General features: G+C 36.2%; 1 protein-coding gene and 1 non-coding gene across 3 annotated transcripts; both read left to right on the forward strand.

Annotated features, from left to right (window-relative positions):
* The first annotated feature begins 2,051 nt into the window (after window positions 1-2,051).
* SPATA9 (spermatogenesis associated 9) lies at window positions 2,052-27,307 on the forward strand. Of its 2 annotated transcripts, none has more exons than XM_044265299.1 (5): window positions 2,052-2,118; window positions 2,297-2,385; window positions 10,673-10,900; window positions 21,512-21,607; window positions 26,897-27,307. In XM_044265299.1, exons 1-5 carry the CDS (start codon window positions 2,052-2,054, stop codon window positions 27,194-27,196), a joined length of 780 nt encoding a protein of 259 aa, XP_044121234.1. In that variant the 3' UTR covers window positions 27,197-27,307. The 2 variants fall into 2 exon arrangements, with proteins under 2 accessions (XP_044121234.1, XP_044121242.1); XM_044265307.1 differs by having other exon boundaries at window positions 2,052-2,112.
* On the forward strand, window positions 24,728-24,918 carry LOC122896792. The gene has a single exon (XR_006382434.1). It is a non-coding gene; the product is annotated as a U2 spliceosomal RNA (small nuclear RNA).
* Window positions 27,308-27,632: the final 325 nt, after the last annotated feature.

Below are 27,632 nucleotides of genomic sequence, written 5' to 3' on the forward strand. Positions count from 1 at the left end.
AATAAATAAAATCTTTTAAAAGCAAAGTAGCTGTTGTATATTTACCAATGGCTGACATTTATCAAACATATCTGGTCTGTTAAATAAATCCTGTCACCTTTTGAAAAGTAAAATTTAGGTTAAGAAATTTGCCCAAGATTACACAGCCTAGTAGGTAGATCAGTGATAGAGTTGGAATTCAAATCGGAGTCTGAGTCCCAAAACTCTTTATTTTCTAATTAAGCTTCTATTGCTTTCACTTACAGTGTGTAAAATGTTCATTTTCTTCCAAGCTTTGTGCAAATCAGAGATTCTCTTCTTTCTGTATTAAAGCCTTTTAAATACAAATAAATTTGAAGGGCTGTTACAAAATTTGGAGGTATTTTTAACCTTTTTCAGTTAATGTTTATAAGTATGGAGCCCTGTATTATGAGCTATAAAGAATAACATTATAGCTAAAGAAGATAACCATTAACATTATTTATTTTGTCTAACTTTATTACCTGAAATAACATAAGATACATAAGGACATGGGTATAATTAAATTAAGTCAAACCTGTAATATGATCAGATATGGTCACAAATATAAAATAAGTGTGACAGGGTGGGATTTTTTGAAATCTCATGACCCTCTGTCTTTTTTTCATCTTTCCTCTCTCAAGGAGAGTCATTGAGAAAGCAAAGACAAAAAGAACTTTGTTAACATGACACAGAGTCTGGTTATGCTCTAGGTTGGACAATATTAGCATGAGAAACTTTTTTCTTTTATATTTGTTAATTTCATAAGATACTGAGGAGGGTGAGAGCTAATAAAAAGGAAAAAAAACCTGGATGAAACCAATTGGGAACTAGGACAGACGTCAGGAGATGGGCAGATGGGTGAAAAGAACATAGGGCTGTCAGTGAGAGTGGAGAACAGGGAAGAAGACCAATGAGAGAAGGGACAGCCAACTCTTCCTCTGGGGTAAACTCTGATAGGCACATATCGTAATGGAACAAATAAAGGGTTACATTTCTTGCAGACTTTCATCATTGTCTAATAAGATTTTCTTTCTGGCAGTGCATTGCAATTCCACATATTAAGAGTATAATTATCTTAAACATTAGGGTCATGATGGAGGGAAGCATGTCCTTCTAAGGTTAAGTGAAGTGTTTGTGGTGCGGTGAAGAGTATTCTCAGACAAACTAGGACTACAGGCAAACTGAAGGTGGGATCTGGTGGGCTTCACATGATAGAGAAGTTTTCTGATGGACACTGTTCTCTTTCCTAGACAGCTCCAATGAACAAACCTCTAGCACCCACAGCTTATGCTTGCTAAAGACAGTGGTCTAGCTACAATCAGATATAAAGGCTTCAAATTAAAATGGAATTTGTGTTAATCAACTCTGAATTCATCCACACTAAAATATTAACTAGGTATTCAATCAAATCCACATGATATGAAGTTCTTCTTATATTTGATAAATGGAAAAGAATGAAGCAGGATAATACTAGGAGGGAAAAAGATGAGGAAGAAGTAGAAGAGGAAGGAGGAGGAGGAAGAGGATTTTAGATTTTATAATTTTGCCTGTGGTGGACCTAGTGATCTTTATTTGAGTGAAGGAAAACAGTCTGTTCAGAAGTTTTTCTGAAATAACTGCTGGTTTTCTTTTCCTCTTGGCATCATATGTGAAGCATTTCTTTTAAACCATATGCCAACTCTTTTCAAAGGGAGCTTTGTTCTCAGGTGATCCATTAATTGAGGTATCATTGTAGAAGTTGGGGCAAAATTCCACATAATGCAGAACTCCTTAGTACAGTTTATTTTTCATTCTCCTTTCTCCTCCCTTTACGCCTTCAAACACATTTCTTCCTCTTCTCACTGCCAGAGTGATTTCAGAAGATTCTGTAACAAGCTCTCAGAGGCCCATTGTGCAGTAACAAAGAATTCTGTCAATGAGCTGTAGGTTCTGTCCTTGCCTGCTTTCCTGGGTGGAAGGGTACCTTCATCCCTCATTAATGGCAGAGTAGGACAAGTGTTGCCCTGGCCTGCAAACTTTCCAAGCACTAGGAACCCAAGCAAGAATTTGTCATGCCGATCAAACCTGTTGGGTGGATATGTGGGCAGGTGTTGAAGAACTTTTCTGGAAGAAGTATATGTAATCTTGCTGTAAAGGGGATATGGGTGTGGGATACAATGGGGAATAACGTCCCTTAGGGTTTACTTGCTTTCCCAGGCACTTACAAAGTGGACCCAGCATCCCAGGTTCTTTTGAATTGTGGTTAGGTGAGATTTTTGCTAAGCTCCTTTGTCCCCCTAATTTCTTTTTGTTTCAGTGGAGGGGATCCAGAAAGTCATCATGGACCTTATGGATGAGTTTAAAGATGAATTCCCTACTATCCTAAGATTATCACAGTCTAATCAGGTAATGCAATTTCATAATTTTGAAAAGGATTATAAAAAGTACATTGTATTTTTAATATCCATTATTTAATGCTTGACTTTGAGATCAGTTCCTGAGCCTTAGGAAGAAATTAATTTTGCCTCAGAAGAACAAATTTCAAATCTTACTGGGTGGGTCTATGAAAAGCAGAGACATGGACAAAGAAATGAAGTAGATAAATTAAGTTTAAAGAAAATCACCGTGCTGTTAGATTGGAAATGTGGAGCTCTCTCATAGCCACAATTGTAATGTATGTGGTTTGCTACATTTGCTTAAGATTTGCTTAATATTAAAAAAAAAAGATTTGCTTAATATAAAAATCAGGAAAACACCTAGATATATTTTAACTAAAATCTATGGCAATTAAATCACTGGCAAAAATAACTGACATAAATTATAATAATGGAAAGATAAATGTGGTATGAGTGTATGTTTTAATATGGAAGAAAATAATGATATCAGATTAAACAAAGCATATGTGCATATGTTTTATATAACGTTTGTTCCCAAAAGGATTTGAGCCAGGTAAAATATTGGGAATGAAAGAGGGAATAGGTAAAGAATTTTGAGACATTTGATCAGGAAAAAGTAATATATTGTAACCTAATTTACTTTAAAGTACACAGCTCTTAATGGAAAAGTATATTTAATCATCTAGACCACAGTTGGAATAGAATATGTTGTAAAGTTACATGGTACAGTAATAATTTCCTCATCCAGATATCAGAGTTTTGGCAATGTCAAACATGAGGAACATAGCCAAAACCTGGAAGTAAACAAAAAAACTCTCTGAGTAACACAGTAATCACAAAGTCTATCTATTTCATTCCAAAGGAGAAATATTAGAGCCACTTTTAACCATTCATCCAGACAACCAGGCATCACACATTTACTAAATACTTTGCTATTGTTTGGGACTGAGGAGAGGGAATAGAGAGAAAAGACAGGATGCTTTCAGCCAATTAGCTTAATGTAATCAAGACAGAACTGTAAACAAGTAATTGTTTTAGAATATGGTGAGAGGTAAATCCAACTTAGAGGAATGAATTGCTCTAGCTAGGATGGTCAGAGAAGGCTTTTTGGAGGAAGGATGCTTAAATTGGGTTTCAGAGAATGAATATGAATTTTCTAAGTAAAAAAAAGAGAGAGGATAAGTGGACAGGAGCAAAGGAAGCAGTGTCAGGACAAAAAGTGTGAAACAGCGTAGGGTGTTCTCAGTATATCACGTAAATATGAACGAATGGCATGAGCCTTGAGTCTAGACTTAGGGGAAGGCTGATACTGAAGTGTAGGTATCTGGATACCTAGTGGTAAGATGGCATCCCAATGGTGGTCCACTAAGTAGGATAGAATGAGGTTTAAAAGCTCCAGACCGCAAACCAGATTTTATAAATCTGTATTTTAGACTCGGTGTCTAATTACTTCCCCCTACTTCATTCTCCCAGTTTTAGTATAAAGTCTTTTTAAATGTTGGAGATTTTTCTTGAATATGCACTGGAGTGTTAGAGAAGGAATGGGCAGGTGACCGTGCTTGGTCTAGGATGTAAATGGCTAAGACTGGCACAGTCTGGAAAGCCCTGTTTCCCCTTCAAGATTGTGATTCTTTCACCATTGGCAACATTAAAGGAACTGGGTTTAATAATCTAAGAAATTGCAACTTTCTTTGTAATTCTCTTCATCTCTTCCTACCCCCTGAATAGCCTCATTATCATTAGAGCCGTAAATTTGGTTTAATAGCGAAATAGGTTGATACTCTGATCCCAGAGAAAACTCTGAGTTCCTCTTTCCAACTCATTGAAGTTATTTACTTATAAGAACTTTACCTCATTCAGAGAATAATATAAACATAGTTACTTTATTTCTCATTTTCAACACACATTGTTCTTTTTCCACAGTTTACTTTGCTGACATTGGCAAGAAATCCAAGTTCTTAGGGGATATTGTAACAGATTGAAGTTACTTGTACTTCAAAAATAAATCATTCAGAAAACAATGCTAATACTTCAATAACTAAATTATTTTTAAAAGGTTGGATTGTAAATACTACAAATCTGATTATTTTGGAGATGATCCATAATTCCCAAACATACTGAAAGGAGTGGTTTTAAGACTACTTAGAGGATTTTAATTAATTGGGTTGGATTTTAAATCTCTAAATTTCATAATTAATATTTAAAACTTTTTAAAAGGTTGTAGACATTTATTTATTTAGGAAAAGGCCATCTTGTTGGCCAGAAACAAACAAAAGATTGGTGGGAATAATGGTGGGATTTTTATAGAGGGATATATCCAGAAAAATGGTTATTAAATAGTTCTTCATGACTAATGATTTTGAAGGAAATTTTCTTCCTGGGACTGAGGGAAGTTAATTTTAGAATCTTGGTTTGAGATCATGGCTTCTGATGTCATGTACTTCCCAGTCCAACACAGACCCCAGTACCATCAGTATCCACTTCCTTTAGCAAAAAAGTAAATTTTAAAGGTTTTCATTTGCAAGTTACAAATAATTTCCATATGAGGATTTTAAAATATTAAACTTTTACATTTGAACAAATGAAAAAATAAATTTTACAGTTAGGAAACTAAAAAGTTTAAATTTAGAAAATCTTTACTTGAGTGTGAGAAATCTTTTGTGGTGAATAAGGTCAATTTTTGTGGTTTTAATTATGAAAAGCAATTATATTTTTTATTCTGTAATTATCTTGCACTTAACCTTATACTATAAAATTAGGAGTTGTGGGATGCCTGGGTGGCTCACTCAGTTAAGCATCTGCCTTTGGCTCAGGGATCAAGTCCCACGCTGGGCTCCTCACTCAGTGGGGAGTCTTCTTCCTCTGCCTGCTGCTCCCCCTGCTTGTGCTCTCTCTCCTTCTCTCTGACAAATGAATAAAATCTTTAAAATAAAATAAAATAGGGAGTTGTAAGCGGAACATATTAGAATCCATACAAAACTTCAGATTTTTATAACTGTATATATACTTTTCTGAATTCTCTTGGCTTTTTTTTTTTTTTTTTTTAAACATGCAGGACTAAACTCTTGGGGCTGCACCAGTGATGTCTGGAAATTACTCTTATTGGCATAGAATTTCTAAATATGATGAGAGTAGGACTGTGTTCTGTAATTCAGTTATATTTTTATTTTTGGTGAGTTGTTTCTAATGGGGCACCATCATAATTGTGAAATTTACAGAGCACATTGTACACTGAAAACTTTCAGGGTGGTTTCTAATTTAATATTTGGTATATTTCTCTATTTCCCCATGATACTCTTCATTCATTCATTTCAACAAATATTTATAGAGTACCCTACTATGTGCCAGACCCTATTCGAGGTACTGGGGAAAGATCAGTGATCCAAATAGATATAAAACACTGTTGTCATAGAACTTAAATCCTAGCAAAGTAAAAAAAACAAGAAACAGGGAAAATAAACTATATATTATGTTAATGGTAGATCTTAATAAAAAGAAGAAATTTAGAAAAGATATGAAATAAGGGTAGGGACTAGGAGAACAATTGACCATCAAGGTAGGGTGACCAAGAGGGTCTTAGTGAGAAAGTAATTCTTGAGTTAAAACTTGAGGGAAGCAAGGGAGTAAACCTCAGTGTCTTTGAAGAATCAAATGGCATCGTAGCTAGTGCTAAATCCCTGAGGTGAGAGTATATTTAACAAGCTCAACAAATAGTGAGGAGGAAAAGGAGAGAAAAAGACAATGAGGTTAGGGAGGTAAAGAAAAAACAACTCTTGTAGGGCTTTGCAGACCACTGTTTGTAATTTGGCTTTTATTTTATTTTATTTTTTTTTAAAGATTTTTATTTATTTATTTGACAGAGAGAGATTACACGTAGGCAGAGAGAGAGAGGAGGAAGCAGGTTCCCTGCTGAGCAGAGATCCCGATGTGGGACTCGATCCCAGGACTCTGGGATCATGACCTGAGCCGAAGGCAGCGGCTTAACCCACTGAGCCACCCAGGCGCCCTGTAATTTGGCTTTTAGACTGAGTGCAGTAGGAAGCCACTAGAGCAGCAGAGCAGGATAGGATCTAAGTTTTATTTGTATCTCTTTTGCGGAGGCATTGAGGAATAGAATGAATGTAGGCAAGGACAGAAGCAGAGAGACCCTTAAGGAGGCTAATTTACTAGTCTGGAAAAGAGATGGTATATAAATACCGTGGACTGAGTGTTGGCATTGGGGGTAGTGAGAAGTGGTCAAATTCTAGGACTGTTCAGAGAAAGAATTGAATAAGATTTGCTGACAGGCTGGTTTTTTGGATGTAGAGTAGTAAAAAGCTGATGTAATAGAAATTGGAGTTCAGCATTAAAACTGCTGATGATAGATGGGTATGTCTCTAAAAAAAAAAAAAAGAAAATAGGAAAGCAGGATATATTCGAAGAATGGGGCTCAAATATTGAAATTTGGAGCAGGATTCTTGAGACAATCTGATTAATTGATACTGGGTTTCTTGTAGTAAATCATCATTGCCTTTGTGTGTCTCTGAGATGGTGGTGGGGGGGGAGTGGAATTTCTTTTCTCACATTCGGTAACATACTCAGGTGATAATGATGACAAGAAGAATCATGTAAACTTGCACATTTTGCAGCCATTTCCAATATGCTTAGGACAAGAGTCAAAACAAAATAAACCAGGGAAAAGAAATGGGCACTTCTTTTGGGGTCAGCATTTAAATTTAGACACATGGCTTGGTAGAAAAATATATAACATACATAGTAGACAAAGGGAAAAGCTGATAGCTCAAAAAAAGGGGGGAAAAACCCTTTTATTTAACAAATTTTCTACCAGAGCCTATTTCAAAAATTCACTGAAGGCAAGAGTGAATTAGAATCATCACTATAAACTGGTGACTATTTTTTTTAAAGACTTTATTTATTTATTTATTTATTTTTAATTTTTTAATTTTTTATAAACATATATTTTTATCCCCAGGGGTACAGGTCTGTGAATCGCCAGGTTTACACACTTCATAGCACTCACCATAGCACATACCCTCCCCAACGTCCATAACCCCCCCCCGATCCCCCTCCCCCCAGCAACCCTCAGTTTGTTTTGTGAGATTAAGAGTCACTTACGGTTTGTCTCCTCCCAATCCCATCTTGTTTCATTCATTCTTCTCCTACCCCCTTAACCCCCCATGTTGCATCTCCACTTCTCATATCAGAGAGATGAATGGATAAAGAAGGGGCGCCTGGGTGGCTCAGTGGGTTAAGCCGCTGCCTTCGGCTCAGGTCATGATCTCAGGGTCCTGGGATCGAGTCCCGCATCGGGCTCTCTGCTCAGCGGGGAGCCTGCTTCCTCCTCTCTCTCTCTGCCTGCCTCTCTGCCTGCTTGTGATCTCTCTCTGTCAAATAAATAAATAAAATCTTAAAAAAAAAAAAAAAAGAAGATGGGCTATATACACAATGGAATACTATGCAGCCATCAAAAGAAATGAAATCTTGCCATTTGCGACAACATGGATGGAACTAGAGTGTATCATGCTCAGCGAAATAAGTCAAGCGGAGAAAGACAACTACCATATGATCTCCCTGATATGAGGAAGTGGTGATGCAACATGGGGGCTTAAGTGGGTAGGAGAAGAATAAATGAAACAAGATGGGATTGGGAGGGAGACAAACCATAAGTGACTCTTAATCTCACAAGACTATTTTTTTTTTTTAAAGAGGAAAATCTCATTCTCCATCTTCAGGACTGTAAGTAGCTTCTCCTCTGTTGTTTCCTTTTAGGTATGACACACACACACACACACACACACACACACACACACAACTACTTTACATGCACCTCAGGGTCTAGATTTGGTTTCTTATACTGTTTTGAAAAGCAGTAATGGTTTTCTAGGGAACAAGTTGATTATATGTTTTATGTTAGGAAAATAAAGATGGTCAGAAATATTTTGTTGCTAGAGGAAATATTTCTTTCAGAGATTTAGAGATATCTATGAAAGTATTGAGAAAGGAGAGCATTTTAAAAACCATGAAGGTAGAGGTACCTGAATGGCTCAGTTCATTAAGCGTTTGCCTTTGGCTCAGGTCATGATCCCAGAGTCGTGGGATAGAGTTCCACAGTGGGCTTCCTGCTCGGTGGGAGTCTGCTTCTCCCACTCTCTCTGCCTGCCGCTTCCCCTGCTTGTGCTATCTCTCTCTCTGTCAAATAAATAAGTAAAATCTTAAAAAAAAAAAACATAAAGGGAAGCACAGTCATCAAATTGTAATGATTTCAGCATTAAAAGGAAACAAAGACGATGTTAACTAGGAACAAGTTGAGTCTGTTGGAAAAAGCTATGAATTTATGACAATACTAAAATGAGAAATATATTACAAAGTACACTGAAGTGTTATTGTAATGCACACCTGAATTTTTAAAAATATTGTTTATAATAAATGCTATATTTTTGTCAATACAAGTTATATGATCCTACAGGAAGGTTTTGATTCATGGATTATCAAATACAAATAGGCTTATTTCTCTACACAGGTATATATTTAGTAAGACAATCTTGTAAAAGAGGGGAAGGTTGAGTCGATCAATCTAGTATAGTGTTTGGGGAAATGAATCAAGATTAGTTAACAGAAATACCTGAGTAAAGTCAGTGAATCCAGGCCAACAAGTACAGATCACCAAGATTTTGTAAAGATACAAAACAAGGAGAGGGAAATTTCATAAAGTTAGTGTTTCATCTGCAAAAATGAAGAATCCTTAAAAGACTGAATGACTGTGTAGACAAAACTTCAGCATGGTGGAACTGTCCACATCCCACTCTTGTTCGCCTTGGCAATAGGGCTCTCACCTTTTGACTGTAAATTATGAGAGAAAACACAGTAAGCTAAATCAGAAGTAAAACCAAACATTCTAGCTGCTCCAATTTCAGGAGGAGTTGGGAGGGCAAATCAGTGAAACAAAGCATAAGATCACAAGAGAAATTGAATCTGTATGTAGGAGCTCTGGATAGTGCAGATCATCATGGTTTCTCTCACCAGTGTGCTGGAAACCAAGATACAGTATCAAGTGTTTGCACCTGTGTCTTATTTTGCTTGTTTTACATACCACATAATTGCTTTTAGGAGTTGCTCTGCTCTAAATTGGCTTGGAATTGCCACAATTCTAGCAGCCCAAACTCCAATGGCCTTCTCCTGTTCATATTGACTAGGAGGGCTGAGACCAAAGGTTCCCACCTTTGGGACTTTTTCAGTAACGTTAACAGATGAAATCATAATGTGACACCAGGCGCTGCCCAGGTACATCCTCATTGACAGACTAGTACATTTTCGGGTGATCTCTAATCACAAAGGCTAAAATGGTAAGAGAAGCACTGAACCTCAGTGACAAAAACAGCGATAATAAAATTATATCTTCAGGATAATGGCTGAGGCATTTAAAGGACATACACAGTACATTAGCTCTTAATGCAACTATATGTTGCTCATTGTAGGCCAAAATAATCCATCTAAAAGATGTTTTGTACTTATACATATATTTGGATTTAATAAATAGAGACTCGAAGTTGCTTATTTGTGTTATAAACCATCAGTCCCCCCCCCAAAGTCATATATGAAAAAGCCAGAATAGTCCATAAAATTGCTTAAATGAATAATGGCAACGATCCTTGCTGTTGCCTGGAATGCAGTCTGACCACATTGTAAGTAATTTCTCTGCGGTTCACTTTCTGGTACAGCAAGGAAGGATCTACATGTCATATGTTTTGCTAGTGCCACAATTTTTTTCTGTCAGAATGCTCATAAGTTTTGAAGTTTTTAGAAAAAAAAAGTTCCTTAAGCTTGTGAATTAGTATATAAGGCATTTTTTTTAATATTGTACCATGCATTATGTATGAATGCTTTAATCATTTACATTTTTAAAATACACTGGGGAAATATTTGTAACAGTTTTGAATAAGGATATTTAATGTTTGAATAATTCAAACATTGAGTAATATTTGAATAAGAACTGCTTACTTTTGAAAGCGCTCTTTAAAAAAAAAAAATCAATGCAAAAATAAACCCAGAGAGAAAAATGAAAATTTTAGGTCTTTTGGCTAGTAAATTAAATTCTGGATATTCATGCTGAGGCAAAAATCATACATTTATTCAAAGATTTAGGTACATGGGGCGTGGGATATAATTATTGGACACTGAGTTTGCATAGGCCCATGCGGAATGTGCTGTTAGGTCGTACTTGGTCTCAGTCTAGAGTAGGTTGTAATAATTCATGCGAGAATCACACATCAGTCACTTTTTAGAGGCTTATTTTCCAGAAAAGAGAACCCATGCAGAAAACGTCCAAAATCAGAATGGCTGTTGCCTTAGCAAGGATCAACCGAGGAACACTGATTCAAGGATTAAACACCATATCCAGATCCTCCAAGTCAGTGGCCAAACTTCTGCATCCCCAGCTTGCTTGTAGACTTCTGGAGTTAAGGAACATATCGCATCGTTTGCTGAGGGAAGTTAATGCACCAAAACAACCCCTCTATAACGTGCAGGTGAGTTCATATTAACATTTGCACAAGATACAGCCTCTTTTTTAAGAAACTGTTTTGAAATTGCAAGATTTGAAAATGTAGCTCATTTGATTATCTTACATATGAAACAAGAATAGTTGGATAAGAAATGAATGGTTTGGTCATTTTTCAATATAGTATATATGTTCTGATTTAAATAAATCTGAAAGAGGTGGTAATGTGGGCTTTTTTTTAAATTTATTTTCGGCATAACAGTATTCATTATTTTTTCACCACACCCAGTGCTCCATGCAATCCGTCCCTAATTGGTTATTTGATTGAGCTTTATGAAACTAAATTTCAAATGATTCAACCTAAATATCAGCATACAGATTACCACTTATGTTAAACCTAAAAGGAATCCCGTAAGCCTTAAAAATGATTTTGTTCCTTTTTCCCCCATAACCTTGCTGTGTTTCCAAGACAATCTTTATTTGACTTAACATATTTGAATATATTCAACCATAAACTCATTTTGGTAGATCCACCAACATCCAGTGTATTTCAAATTACAGGTTCTACATTGTTTTATTGAGGTTCTGTTATATTTTGTTAAGGGCAACAGCTCTGAAAAGTTAAAACTTTTTCAGAGTTCACATAGAACTCTGGATTTTTCTGCTTGGGCATTATTCAAAGCATTCTAAATGTTTGTTACAAACAATTGGGAATCTTGCAAGCCTGGCATCTAAACCCGAGAGTGAATCATTTTTTTGTTGTTGTTGTTGAAGGGAGAAGAACCCTGGCTCAAAGAGAGTGAAGCCAAAAATATGTATTATTTCATCTAGTTGAACAATTCAGAGTTGATAAGGTTTCAGGGTATAGGTACTCAAAAGATGCCTTCAGGGTCCTGTTCTCTTTCCACCCATCCTGGTTCTGCTTCCTCTGTATTGACGCCATCCACAGACTGACTTTCCCTTCATGGTTACAAGATGATTTGCAGCTGTTCCCAGGACTCCATCCTTCCAGGTTCAATACAGCGCCAAAGAATGACAGTCCTTGAGCCAGCATTCCTGGCCAAGTCCTGGGATTCTCAGAGAAAGGCATACCTCTAAAGCAGGGGAATGGGATGCACTGTTTGACCTAGGACCTGACTGCCATCCAGACCACATGACCAGAGAATGGGGAGAGGATGAATCCTCAAACAAAATTTGGGTTATTTTGAAAAGATGAGAAAATGGATGATGGATGGCTAAAATAAACAAAATATCCATTACATAGGAATCTCTCTTTCATCAAAGATTTTAACATTTCCAGAAATCATGGGATAGCTCCAGCTATGAATTGCCTGAGAAAGCAATTATAAAAGGCTCCATTATGATACCTGATGTTTGAGAAAGTAAAAAATGTTTTGTGTTTATTACCTGCTGGATTCTCTAAGCAGTATAAAGATTATTCTTGTATCTTTGGTTTGTCAAAAAGAAATACAGCTGAGATGTATAATTTCCACTGAAATACATTTCTAAAATGAACGTTTCACCTTGATGTTTTTTCCCTTGCATTGTTAACCCTTATTTTTTATAGAGGGTTGATATAAGAAATGTCCTTTGAAGAATATTTCTGTATGTATTACGAAATCACATTAAAGACACTGTCCATTATATTATACAGGCTTTCTTTTTGCTTCTCTTTGCTAAGTCAGAACTGAAGAATCTGAGGTTTTACACTATTTACGAGCTAACAAGTTAGCCCGCCACAGCTGTACAAACACACACTCTGATAGAAGGCGCAAGACTCCCTCTCAGAGACCGAGACTGTTTATTATTAACTTCAGAAGCAGCAGCCAGAGCAATATTTTGTGTCATTTCCCTAACCCCTCAGTTCCCACAGGGCAATGCAGTGAGAGCCACGTATTACCTATGCATGTAGTAAGTAACATCACAGGAGAGGAGCCTGAAATTAGCAGACAGCTTTTTTAGGAGTGCTGGCCTACTGGCCCAGCCTGAGAGAGAGGGACAGAGAAATAAAGGGAGAAAAAGTAAGAAGGGTTTGGGGGAGAGAAGTAAATGTTTCTAGAGGGTTTGCAGAGAAGGTTTTATCTTTAGTGCCCTAAGACATGTCTTGGGAAGTACACCTCTAGATCTCCCTGGAGAAATAGACTTTCTCTAGCTTCTAAAGCTGTTAATTATTCAACCATGTCCTTTGTTCAGAAGGCCCAATTGGTAGAGGAATGAGAGACATCCACAGAGAAATGCTTCCCAGTACTCATGAAAATTCAGTGGCAGGAAAATAATCTGTCTTTCCAGTTGAATTTATCTTTCCTTTTACCCAATAAGGAGAACTGAAACAAAACAAAACACATTTGCCTTTTTGCCCTGTTTCACAGGTAAATTTAGAGCTTCATTGTGATGATGTTTTCCAGGAACCTGACGTGAAAGAAGCAGGTGGAGGGAGTACTTGACCTATCCAAGGTCCTTGTGCTGACTATGACTGTCTCTATGACATCAGTTCAAAATCAACACCCATGAAATTTCTTCTCCTGTGCTCTTATTCTAATTGTCTTAGAACCCAGCTTTAATTTTTTTAATTCTTATCAATAAACTATTTCAAAATATATGAAAAGTAGTTTATCAGAAGTCCCACCCAAATGTAAATTGGTAGTAATATTTTGCAGTATAAACTTTGGATATCTTCTTTATAAAAATATAATTAACCATGTCCTGAACCATTCCCTGTTTTTTTCTCTGCCAAATGTGATCATTATTCTGAGGCTGATGTGAGCATTTGTGTGCATACTTTTATAGTTTCACTACATTTGTATACATCTATTATTTTCCATATATTTAAAATTTATATAAATGATATACTGTATGCATCCTTCTGAAACTTTCTTTTTTTACTCAACATTTTGAAATGTGTAGCTATGGTTTATTATTTTATCTTCTTTATGGTATCCCATTGTAAGAAAAAATAATCCACAGTTTATTACTGGACAGGTGGCCAATTTAGTTTCCCACTTTTTGTTTTCCAAACTGTATTTCTTTGAACACTCTTGTAATTGCCTCCTTATTCTGTGTGTGAGAGACATTCTCCAGGTATACGTATATGTCTAGAAGAGTAATTACTGGGTCATGAGAGTTGCATATCCTCAATTTTATTAGCTGTTGTCGAAATGTTTTTAACTTTCAAAATTCAAGAATCACAGTGATTCTTGAATCTAAGGAGAATTTCTTTAGTTCTGGAATGTTCTTAGCCATTGTTTCTTCAAATATTACCTCTTTCTCATTTACTCTAATCGCTGTTTTTGGAGTATCTGTGAAACATACTTTGCACCTTTTCATTTTATTCTTTTTTTAAAATTTTTTTTTCCAGAGTGCCTAATTTTCTATTTTAAAAAATTCCTAAGGGTATATGGCAGAAGAATGCTGGAAAAAAATCACTGTGGGAAGGGATATGCATAAATAAAGAAGTATTTCTTACATCAAAAAAGTCCCAAGAATCACAAAATCTGCAGAAGCTTGGTTAATCAAATACTGCAGTACTGATTTAATCAGTATAAAATTGAAAGAGCTTTAGATCTGTAATAAAAATCCAAATTTGGGTTAGGGCAAACTTTAAAACAGCAGCTGGTAGAGAAGGGTTGGGAAAGGAAGGGGCAGGTGAACAGACACATTGGAACTGTGGGGACATGTAATTGACCACTGTCAAACCAGTGTAAGTTTCTTGGTTTCTCATGGAAAACATTTTATACACCTATTTTTTTCCTTCCATGCTTAAGTTCATCAGTGTCCAGATACATCCGTTCCATTTTTGTCTGTTTTTTCTTGGTGATTTTACAACATAATATTGCATTTATTCCAATTCCTGCCCCATGTGGAAAAATTAGATGATTTCAAATACTTTCTTCAGCTCCACAATAAGCTGCCAATCACTCTTCTGCATCTCATCTCTGAACCAGTCTTTGAGGGCATCGATGGACTGCCGGCTGATCTTACTGACAAGAATGTCTGTGGCTTCAAAATGTCTTCCATACATTTTGGGTGATTCACCAGGGATAGGTTCTATTTTGACACAGACTTCTTGTCCTTTTTTTGCAACATCCACTTGTTTATGGTTTATTTCAATACTTGTTACTATTCCAATGTCAACAAAATTTTTGCTAGGGACGCACATGGGTGTCCCCTGTTTCACCTGACCTGCTTCCACAGTCACTCCCATCACTATTGGGTCTCGAGAATTAAAAATATACTGGGGGAGGATTTTCATCTTGCAGGGAAATACTGCTATGTGCTTAAATTCTTCTTGTTTCTGTTTCTTGTAGTCTTGTCTATATTTCGTAAAGGCATCAAATAAATGATAAATAATTTCTGCACTAAAAATTCTAACTCCTAAACTATCGGCCATTTCTTGTGCATCCCGTTCAATTCTCACATCAAAGGCCAAAATTACTGCGTAATTTTGGTCTTTTTTAAAAAATTTTTTTAATAAACATATATTTTTATCCCCATCCTTTTATTCTTTATGTCTATTTACCTTCCTCATATTTTCCTTTTGCTTATCTCTTTTTGATACTTCCTGGGACATATACTCACACACTTAAGTTTTTCCCTTTAGTTCCTGGCACAGGGAAATTTCCTTCCTTCTATCCTTCCTTCATTCCTTCCTCTTTCCTCCCTCCCTCCCTCTTTTTTCTTTTTTTTGTTTTTTTGTAAACTCGGTCTTTTATTAGACTTTGGAGTTTGATTTTTTTATGGAATTTCTAGGGGTGTTTATATGGAATTTTTAGAGGGTTCCACATTAGCTCAGTCTGCCCTACTACTGGAACCAGACGTCCTTCTCTGGTATCTTTTACAAATTTTAATATAAGATGGTTACATTTCTTTCTGGAAGTAAGTGAAGTATTATTCTACCTTTTCATTTATTCAACATATATTTATTGAACATTGACATGTAAAATCACTAGGTTGGATACTACGATTCATAGATGTCTCACTCTTGCCCTGAATGGACTGTGTGGATGATAGGCAGTGTTAGTGGAGTATAGCAAGTTCGTGATCAGTGTGTGCAAAGTGTACTATGGAAACATCAACAAGCGGCATAGAATTCCACAGAATAGTCAGTGTTGGCTTTCTAGACGATAATACTGGATCTTGAGAGAGGAGATATTAGCCAGGTGAAGAAGTAGGAGAATTATCCCTGGAAGTGAACAAGTAATTAAGATATTGAGGTCAGAGAGAGCATAACTTATTTAGGAAATGTAAGCAGTTCCATATGGCTAGAGTGAGACAAGTGGGAACAGTCTCAGATCAGAGATCCCAGGGTCCTTGAGGGTTAGGAATGAGAAATAAGCTTCACTCAGATGATACGTATTAGCTAGGGTGGAGAATCAGAATCACTACTAAGAGGAATTACATTATAGTGAAGATAATGGCCCAGAGAGTCAAAGAACAACAGAGTAATTAAGAGATGTGGCAGAGGTCAATGGATTGGTCTGTGAATGGAACTTTCCAGAGTACCAGTGTAGCAGAGAGATAAGTGGCATAACCTGAGGGAGCTACATCAGCCCTGGTACATACAGTGCTTGGCTGTCTTCCCACAGTGACAGAGTTTCGCTCACCCAGAGTGGATTCCAGCATGAATTCCTTCAAGGATTGTCAGGCTGCCTTTGTCAAAGTGGAGCTTTCTGGTGTGCAGAAGTAAAAAAAAAAAAAAAAAAAAAAGTGAAATCTGAAATTGCCAATGCAAGGGGAATATGCTTTGTAGATGCATGGAGGACATCACTTTATGTAGGAAGGTAAGCAGCCTACTTAACCTATGGGGAGGTATTAACGATCCTGATCTTCATATGTCTGACTTGTCACTGATCTGAGAATAATTAATGATAGGAAGATACATTTGTACATAGAGCACCTTAAATGGTTCTACCAAAACTCTGTTGGATATTATGTAACTGGGGATGCCAGTCAGGCAGTTTACTCATTCAGGAACAGGTAATAGAGGAGCATTTTCATTAGGACACTACCTATGTCTAGGATAGTATGTCAGCCCTCTAAAGTGGTCTGAGATGAAGCATACAGTAATAGTCTCCTCAAGATAATTAGAATATGAATGTTGTTACAGGAGGTCCTGGACAGTATGACCAGGCCTTTCTGATTATATACTCAGCCCTAGAGCAAGTCCTATTTATGTTAGCATATTCAAAGATATTGAGCCCGATATGAATTATCCAAAGACCCAACTGATACAAGCGACCTGAAGAGATCCAAGGGCTTGTTGTAACATGAGCATAGTTGGAGTTGGTCTTCTCCAGCTTGATAAAAGAGACTTCCATTGCACCTGTCTTCACGGGTGCTGAGTCGGGTTGTTTCTCAAATCCTTCCAGTTTATGCAGCACTGAGATTATAGCAAGTTATCTGCTATTTCTAAAAGGGCCTCAGGAATGGAAAACTCTGGTTAGATCATTTCTCGGTGGTTTTCAACAACCCCAGCATCAGTATTTACAGAATGGTGCATCTGCTTAGCCTTATGAGCTGTCTGGATGAGTAAAGCTTACAGCTGCTCTAGGCTGCAGTGACCTAGATAATCCAGCCTGAATGCTGACTTCAGCCAAGACACGTCAGCTCCCAGACATAGTTGTTGACTTTGGCAGGGCAATGCAGGGCCACAGGAGCTCTTGCTATGATAGAATCTTCCTTATATATGTCACAATCCTCCTTATAATGGCATGGGAGATGACTATTTATCCTTGGTACAGGCACTGTGAAGTGGTGTAGGCCAGATACGGGCAGAAGTGAAGAAAACCCTCACCATCTACAGTGCCTATGACTTATGTGGATCCCAGTGCACTTGTGCTCCCTTTTTTAGGAAGAAGATCAGGTATTTTTCCAAGTATAATTTCTTCCTCACCCCCAGCACTTCAATGTAGACTGGGATTTAAACTCAAACATCACATATTTTGTGTAAAAAAATATATGTAAACCTCAAAAACATCAGGAGCTTCTACAGGTCCTGGATGGGCCTGCCATGAGGTTATCTTGGGTGGTATAATTCAAGAGCTGGGGGAAAAGGACAATTCCTAGAAAGTAGAATCCCTGGAATCTTGATGACATAACTTCTCCAGGTCGGCCAAGAGGTTGGGCCATTTGAACTTTTATAGGACCTTCTGAGTAAGAGCTTATTCAAGAACAGTGTTCCGCAGGATAGTAATAGGCGTCTCTGTCTATATGAAGTCAAATAATTTTCTTTACTTTGGACTGCTAGGCATCCTTCCTGGGTTCTTGAGTACTGTGAGTGTTTCAAACAAAGACAGAGTCATGTAACTTTTCCAAACCTACAGGAAATACTTTCTTCTGGGCCTATTAACCAGTCATTGCTCCTTGCAACACTTACTTGTGAATCACTGAGTTAAAGTTTCTCTATTATTTCCCCTAGTATCCTTTGAACAACATAACCTAAGTTGGGCCTTAAGGTTGATTCTTCAACCTTTAACCTTTAAGTCATCTCTAAGTGGATCTTTATTATTTTCTAAACTGCTTATAGTTTGCTTTTTTTGTGATTTATTTCAATTTTAACGAAAATAAGATAAGCACAGATACTTCTTTTATGAGATGAGGCAGTCAAAATTATATGACAGAGATGGAACTCAAAATTATGTCAAAGGAATTTTGTTAAAGATTGAAATGCTTTTACTGTTGAGATACCCATATAGCTGAGATGTTATTATGAGTATATAACACATCCACATATCTTATATATACACACATATTAATATTAAAAATTTGGGATGCCTGGGTGGCTCAGTGGGTTAAAGCCTCTGCCTTCAGCTCGGGTCATGATTCCAGGGTCCTGGGATCGAGCCCCGCATCGGGCTCTCTGCTCAGCAGGGAGCCTGCTTCCTCCTCTGTCTCTCTGCCTGCCTCTCTGCCTACTTGTGATCTCTGTCTGTCAAATAAATAAACAAAATCTTTAAAAAAAAATTCAAGAAAGGAGTATATGGCCATAATATTGATATCAAGATTCTTTAAACTTAAATATTCAAAAAATTAATATAAGTTTAAATAAATTTTTGTAATTGGTTGAGATGATCTAAATACAACTTTTGATTTACAAATTTCTCCTATTTATTTATAATTTTTTAATTTTTTAATAAACATATAATGTATTATTAGCCCCAGGGGTACAGGTTCGTGAATTGCCAGGTTTACACACTTCACAGCACTTACCATAGCACATACTCTCCCCAATGTCCGTAACCCCACCATCCTCTCCTTATCCTCCTCCCCCTGGCAACACTCGTTGTTTTTTTTTTTTAATCATATTTTGGGGTTTTTTTTGTTTTATCATATACTATTCCTGCTTGTAGCAAGCCAAAAATGAAACAGTGTGGTTTATAATATGAAAAACATGTATTGGAAGTAGGTCATGAAATTGAAAAATGGCTACTTGCCAGGAGCCACATAAATTTTGGAGGAAATGCATTTTCTATAGGAATGATTTGTTACAGGAATAGCAAGTATTTATTAAAAGCATTAAAATGGTGTTTTTGTTTTTGTTTTTTTTTTAAGATTTTTATTTATTTATTTGACAGACAGAGATCACAAGTAGGTAGAGAGGCAGGCAGAGAGAGAGAGAGAGAGGAGGAAGCAGGCTCCCCGATGAGCAGAGAGCCCGACGCGGGACTCGATCCCGGGACCCCGAGATCATGACCCGAGCCGAAGGCAGCGGCTTAACCCGTTGAGCCACCCAGGCGCAAAACAAAACAAAACAAAAACAAAAACAAAAACTCTAAAAAAAAAAATAAATAAATAAAAATAAAAGCATTAAAATGGTGAAAAAGTGACCTTAGGCAATATCAGATTCATCATTCAGAAGTGTAACATATGTCAGATATATAGTTTATTTTGAAACTTTGAAAAATAATCAGTTTTAATTACCTCAGGTGAAGGGCAAAATGCGAAAAAAAGATGCGGTGAAATAGAAACAGAGTAATTTCTCATGCATGCAGACGCCACTTTTATTTTTATTGTATATGGCCTACCAGTTATTGGATATGGACTTCCCACTGTACATCCATATATTCACAAACTCATGAATCTTTTACTTTCCTAGGAGGCATTTTGTTGGGAGTATATCTGCTTTCTTTCCCAACATCTGCACTCTACTTATCTGTTTGTCTCCTTGTAGCCTAACAGTGAGATGCAAAAGCATACTATCAGTTTGATTCTTCTAGCAAGAGGGAAAGAGCAGCAACTGCTTTAGTTCCTGGAAACTCTTTTCAGAAGCCAGGAACTCTGGGAAATTTCCAGACCAGCTTATGGAGAGAGTGGGCTAAAAGTGCCCATCCCTATTCCCCTATCTAGGAATCAGTAGGGCCTGAAAGACAGGAAATAAGAAGGAATGCCTCCCTGCCCTACTCCTGCCCTCCACCCCTCCCCGCCCTGCACTGCTCCCCACACTCCATCTCTTTGCTGATCGGCTAGATAGTATTCTTGGCTTTAGCATTCCATTAATCGCTTAAGAGAAAAGAAGGTCAGTGGTGATGGGCGCTTTGTTCTTCATTCAGCAGTGGCAGCAGTAAGCAAAAACTGAATATACTGCAACAGGCACTTAAAACCCAGTGCCATACAAACGTTTGTTCAATAAAATGTTATGAGGCATTCTTCAGAAGCACCTTTTAAGAGGCTGTAATACGCCATTGAGTGGATATTGCTTAATTTACCTAACTATTCTGCTATCAATTGTTTCCATTTTTCAGGGTCATAAGTAACTTTACACATACATACTGTTCTTTCTAGTTTGTGTGCATTTTTACTGTGCATTTACATGATTTTATTAGCTGCAGCCTGTACCTTCAGGAGTTATTGAAGCCATTGAGTGTCTTGGCACATACTTCAGAGGAGCATGGCTAACTGCCACTTCACTGCTGAATGGGAAGGGAATGTTTTTCCCAATGCCCTCCTTTCATATCCTACTCAAGGCAACAGAGGTGACCTAGAAGAGAGAATGATTCCCCTAAACTAAACATATTGTTGTTTGAGGCAGAGACACCTATTACCAGAAACTAAAAACCTCTGAGAGACAAACTCATTTTTGGTGTAAACCTCTGTTTCAAAGAAGCATGCTGATGTGAATGCAGAGCATTTCCTGAAGCTTAATGTTCACCTAAGGTTAATGCTGGCCTTCAGCAGTCTCATGATTAACATTTCCAATCAGGTCATTAATCTGCAAGAAATGCTTTGTATTTCGATTACTGTTTGCTTAATGAAGAAGAGAAAAATTTAGTAAAGGATGATTACATGAATTTGAACAAAGAAAAGACTGTTTTTTTAATATGCACAGTGGCACCCCCTAGTGAGCACACTTGTTAAATGTAAAAAAGTTAAAGTAATTTAGATTTTGGAAATGCAAGTTTTTTTATTGATCTTTCATAAGTTTTAATAGATCTGTCATAGCAAAAGAAAGTACCTTTTTGTAAAAATAAATAAATAAATAAACCAATATATTTTCAGAATGTGAAAAAAACCAAGATAGACCCAGCAGATAACTTTCTTTAGAAAGAAATATTTAAATTCTCATTTTACAGTAATATTTTAAAATTTAACATTGTAACACTGAAAACTTTTATTGTAATTAGAAAACTCTTTTTTGTTTTCGCAGGTCAGAAGGGGTTCTTTGTTTGAAATCATTTCTTTTCCGGCAAAGACTGCTTTAACTAGCATAATATGTGCTTCATATGCAGCACTAATTTACCTGGTAAGTTAAGAAAATTATTAGAATCTAGGTATAAATGTACTTATTTCATGTAATGTTAAAGATAGATACATAGGAAATTCATAAACCAAGGTACTGTCCTCTTGTACACAAAATAATTTTACATTAGAAATTTACTTTTCTAAAAAAATTACTCTTCTGAGGTAAACTCATTCCATTTCTGAGGCAAGTCAGTCCATCAAAACCAAATTTACTTGAATAAAATTATTTTTATAAAGTTTATAATTATTTGGTCAAAACATTTTGGTTTTATTTTCACAGCTATGGTGGTTTTGTTTAAGCCATTGTGCCATGGTTGGCTAAAGTTCAGTATTCCGTCATTTAAGTCTATGATATTGGGGAACACAAATATTAGTGTACTTTGAATTACAAGTTCTGTAATTCAAAGTGTTCATTACAAAGTGTGACAGAAGGAGCGCCTGGGTAGCTCAGTTGGTTAAGCATCCAACTCTTGATTTCAGCTCAGGTCATGATCTCAGGGTATTGAAATCGAGCCCCACATAAAGGCTCGCACCAAGTATGGAGCCTGCTTGGGATTCTCTCACTCTCCCTTTACTCTTCCACTGCCTTTCACAAATGTACTTTCTATCTCTCTCAAAATTAAATTAAAATAAAATAAAAACAAAGTGTGATAAAAATATAAAGGATTTTATAAATTATAAGGGGTTATTTTCTTTTACTCCATTGCTATTTATACTTACCTCTCAGTTTTTTTTTCAAAAAAGTATAATGCAGAGAGAAAAGTACACAACTTGATGAATTATCACAAAATCTATCTATCACACACATCAAGAAACAAAATGTAACCTCCATTCTAGAAACCTCTTTCTCACTTCCTTCAGTCATGAACCTCTTCTATAAAGGGTAACCACTATTTTGACTTCAAATACCATAGACGGTTTAAATTGTATATATATTAAATAATATACTATATATTCTTTTGTATTTGTCTTTTTTTGCTCAGTTGCCATTAATGAGATTCATTCATTGCCTACATCAATAGTTTGTTGGTTTTCATTGTTGTGTAGAATTTCATTGATTGAATACATAAATAATTCAATATATATCCTATATATATGTTACTATCCACACTATGGTTGAAGTTTTATATTATTTACAGTTTTGGCAACTGTGAATATGCTTTCTATGAATATTCTTGTACATATGTTTTAGTAATATTTCTGAACCACAGAATATGTAGGTATTCATCTCTAGTAGATACTGCCCAGTAGCTGCTATTGTCTGTCTTTTCCATTTTAGCCATTCTTGTGAGTATGTAGTATTATCACATTGTGCTTGAATTTACATTTCCTTGATTATTAATCAGACTGAGTTCCTTTTATACATTAAGCAGACATTGGGATTTTTTGTGAATTTCTGTTAAAGTCTCTTCTGTTTTTCTATTCTACCTTTTTTATTATTGATTTCTACTTTTAAAATATACTCTAGGCATAAACCCTCTTTTGGTTATTTCTTTTATTCTGTGACTTTCTTTTGCCCTTTTAGCAGTATCTTTAAACCAGACTATTTTAGTTTTAATTTTGTCCAATGTATTAATCTTTTCTTTATGTTAGGTGCTTTTTAGATCTTAATTAGGGCAGCTTGACCTATATCCAAGGTCATGAAATTGTTCCCTCTGATATATTGTAGGAGGTTTATTATTTTACCTTTCACTTTTAGATTTATAATTCACCTGGAATTGCTATGAGGTAAGGAACAAATTTTTCCTCCATGGGTATTCCATTGATCTGACTCAATTTGCTGGGGAGAAAAAAATACTTTTCCTATTGCCCCAGTACATTTATTTTGTCATAAATCAAGTGTGTTTTTATGTGTAGGTCTGTTTATTGACCCTCTGTTCTATTCAGTTAATCTATTTTTCTATTTTTTACACCAATTCAACATTGTATTATTTACAAGAGTTTTGTAAGTCTTGATAACTAGTAGAATAAGTCCACCCTTCAATCCATGAGCATGATATATCCCTCTATTTATTTAGGTCCTCATTATTTTTTCTTAATAATTCTTACAGCTTTTTTGTTAGTTGGTCTTACACACTTTTGTTAATTTTTTTAAATCATATTGAGATACACAATAATAAAGATTCTTTTTCCCATTATTTATAGATTGGTTGTGGTCCCAATTAAAATATGAGCAGGTGTGTAAGTTGACTAATTTATTTTAAGATTTACAGGGAAGTGAAAAAGGTCAAGAATAGCTAAGACATTCTTGAAAAAAAGTAAAGGAACTTACCTTTATAAACATAGCAATAGTTTTTTAAAAAGAGCCAAACTTATATTTTGCAAGTGTTTAAAATTTTTGAGACGTGTTCAATATCTTAAATGTGAATCTCATACAAAAATGACATCCAACTGATCTTGGATGCAAAATGCTGCAAAAAATAAATAAATAAATAAATAAATAAATGGGTGGGATGAAATAGCTGTGGTGAAACTAAAACAAATAAGACTAAAACCAAAATTAAACTCTAATTTCTTGAAGGCGTTTGAAATTATCATCCCACATGACTTGTCATTCTATAAACTTTCTAAGTAGGTATTAGAAACAGTTTTTTGGTGACCTGATAATTGGTCACGTATGCACCCAAGGTCTAGGAGAGGTCAGGGCTGGAACTGTGATTTTGAAAGCAAATAATTATATGTTGGAAGTTAAAGTCCTGTGAGTGGAACCATTGTGGAAAGAGTGAAAAGTCTGGAAGTAAGAAGAGTGGAAAATCAATGGGAATGTAAAAAACAGCAACATTTAAGGTGAGCTAAAAAGAAATCCATGAAGGAGACAAAAAAGCAAAAATCAGAAAAGTAGGAAGAGAATCAGGAGACAAAATATCAAGGAAATAGAGATTCAGGAAGATTTGAGCAGTTAAATGTCAATTACCAGGAGAAAAAAAAACAAGTAAAATAAAAGGTTTGAAAAGTGTTCATTAGATCTAGTAGTAAAGATGTTGGAGTCAACCATCTTGTAACTATCTCAGTGGTGTGATAGAATAAGGAAGACAGAAATGTGCAGGTTTCAGTGAAGAGGAGATGATAATATCGAAGCCATGAATATAGACCCTGGTTTGATCAAGAAAAGCAAGCATATATCGCTTCTCGGCCTTTTGGCTAAGATCAAGTGTAGTATCTGTTCTTATCAGTTTAATATCTGATACGTCCACCATCCGAGGACAATATATTAAATGGATTTTTGGAGCAGGGAGATGGAATAGGAGCTTGCTCCATCCACTCCACGCATCGACCTGGTGTTGCAGTACATCCAGGAACGGTGCACCTTCCCCACGAAAATGGTGAAAATAAAGAGGTGTTTAATAGTGGCTTTAAAAAAAAAAAAAAAAGAAAAAGAAAAGAAAAGAAAAGCAAGCATATATAGCAGTCAAAGAGAGAAACAGAGTTCCAGGGACTTTTACTTTAAGATGGGAGATACTTGAACACATTAGAAGTTTCAGGGCAAGAAGCAGCCAAGAAGTAGAGGCTGAAAAGGCAGGGAATAATTGTTAGAGAAGAGGTAGGGTAGAGATTACAAATAAACACAGAGATACTGACTTCAGTCAAGACCCGTTTTTTTTTTTTTCTGTGACTGGGGTAGAAGTGGTTAGAATGGACACAGATAAAATTTTGTAGGTGAGGGAAGAAGAAATATATCAAATAGGACAGGGCTTCCTGATCTGTTTATGCGGGGAGGGGAAGGGAGAGAGAGAGAGAGAGAGAGCATGGACAGGAGGAGGCAACAGGGGGAGGAGCAGAGAGAGAATCTTAAGCAGGTCCCATGCCCTGCATAGATCCTGCCACAGGGAACTCGATCTCATGACCCGGAGATCATGATCTAAGCCAAAATCAAGAGTCAGATGCTTAGTGGACTGAGCTACCCAGGTGCTCCCCTAATCTTTTTTCACAACATGGCATACATAAAAAATGACCTTACTGGGGGATAAACGGATGAAGCTGTTGGCAGCAGGAAGTGATGGACCTCAAAGTTTATAGCTCTAGGTTGGGATACACTTGGATGCAAGTAACAAAAAATAGCTGGCAGTGCCTTAACTGATGAAGACATTTAAGTATCTCAGTTAATCAGAAGTCTAGAGTTAGGTGGTTCCCAGGTTTGCACAGTGGGTCTACAATGTCATCTAAATCCAGGACCTTCCCACCTTCCTCCTATGCTATCTTGTTTATTGTTTTGGTCCTTAGGTTTGCTGCCTCATGCTCAGGCATCCTATCTATATCAGAGTTCAAAGCAGGGGGGAGGGGATAGTTATTGAGGCAAAAGACAGAAGAATTTTTCTTTTCATATAGGAGAAAAACTTTCAAAAATCCCTCCTGACCTCCTCCCTGGCAGATATATTTTATTTTGTTGGCTAAAACAGTGTCACATGACCATGTACTAACTGTAGGGAAGTGAAGGAAAGCATCTGGTATTCCCTCATTCTATAGTGTAGTGCAGACCAAGAAAAAGAGGAGGCAGATCAGGAAGAAACTGAGGCCCTCAATCCTTTGTCTATTACCTTCTTTAGTAAAACCTTCTAAGAGTTTATAGCCTATTATGTGAGCTTTAGGCATTGCTTTGGTAAGATAAGCTAGTTTAGGTCTTCTTATATTTCATGGATTGTATTATTCTTGTTGCTTGCCTTAAATAACATCATCATCATCTTCATCATTACAGTTCTTAGTGATTCCCAATTTTCAGTTTTATTTCTCTCTGTGTGCCTTGTTTTGACACTCAAAGTATTGAATGGCATTTTTTGAGGGAAATTGGATCATGTGCCTGCTTAGAAATCATTGATCAACTAGCTTACTAAATTCTACCTAATGTGTTTACGCCCCTTCAATTGTACACATAGGTATAAGCAAAGTGTAGGGGAAGAAAGTAAAAACTAGATGCCTACTTTGAGATATTAACACATTGGGGGACAAATTCAATCTCCCAGAAAGTGTTTCATTATTCAGGAGAAGAAAGGAGTCTCATTTAATTAAATCAGAGAGTAAAGGTATAAAGCATTTAATGAATTGGGTGGAAATGAGCAAAGTATGTATTTATGGAAGCATATTATGCTTTAATTTTCTTTCTAGATAGTGTTGTAATATATTTAGAACAAGGAATCAACCTCCTGATGTTTATCATATGCCAGGAAAGGAAGTGCTTCTTTATTAGAATAAGAAGATTAATGACTTTATGTTACACATTTTATTGGACTTCTTATTGGAAGTTCAGTCGCTTAAAAAGAAACTACTTTTCAAAAAAAATTTTTTTTATTATTAGACAGTCTGTGTTAATGCTGTGTTGGAGAAGGTAAAGAAAATTTTCCAAGAAGAAGAATCCATAAGGCAAAAGAGAGAAGAGAATGAAAATCTTAGAAAAGCCTTTTCTGAGCCTGTGCTTTCTGAGCCTACATTTCCTGAAGGTGAAATCAAAGCAAAACCTTACAGGTCATTACCGGAGAAACCAGACAATATTGCAGATCACCCCAAACTTCCTGCTAATAAGTTGAATAATAAGATCCAGGTTTTACATTCTGTGTTTGACCAGTCAGCTGAAATGAATGAGCAAATTGGAACATAAGTATTACTGAGTGGAGCTTGAGAGTTATTATCTAATCGCATTTCATCTCACAAAACCAGGAAACTAGTTTTCATATATTGACTGCTCTGCTTTAAAATGCCACTCTCAAGTATTTATATGATAGAGAAAATAAAGTGAATCTTGATGTAAAAGTATTACTATGATATTTTTTAATGAACAAGAAAGTGTACCCTTTGGAGGGTTAGACTTTATGCTATCATTTATAACATGGGCATATTTATAATACATTTATGTTTTTATTAAAACCTATTTCAAGTACCTTTCCATTATAGTTGGCCCTTGAACATGGGTTTGAATAGTGCAGATCCACTTATACACAGATCTTTTTTGATAAATGAATTATAGTACTGGAAGTGTATATTCGCTTGCTTATGATTTTACAAAGAACATTCAAAATATGTGTTAATCAACTGTG

Source organism: Neovison vison, chromosome 1 (genome assembly GCF_020171115.1).
Source record: "Neovison vison isolate M4711 chromosome 1, ASM_NN_V1, whole genome shotgun sequence".
NCBI classification, from domain to species: Eukaryota; Metazoa; Chordata; class Mammalia; order Carnivora; family Mustelidae; genus Neogale; species Neogale vison.

Bases quoted from the DNA above. Each gene is read 5' to 3' on its own strand.
- SPATA9 (XM_044265299.1), top strand. From the start codon at position 2,052: ATGCCGATCAAACCTGTTGGGTGGATATGTGGGCAGGTGTTGAAGAAC. The intron at 2,119-2,296 runs GTAATCTTGCTG...TTTTTGTTTCAG, and splicing joins CTTTTCTGGAAGAAGTATAT to TGGAGGGGATCCAGAAAGTC. The intron at 2,386-10,672 runs GTAATGCAATTT...CTTATTTTCCAG, and splicing joins GATTATCACAGTCTAATCAG to AAAAGAGAACCCATGCAGAA.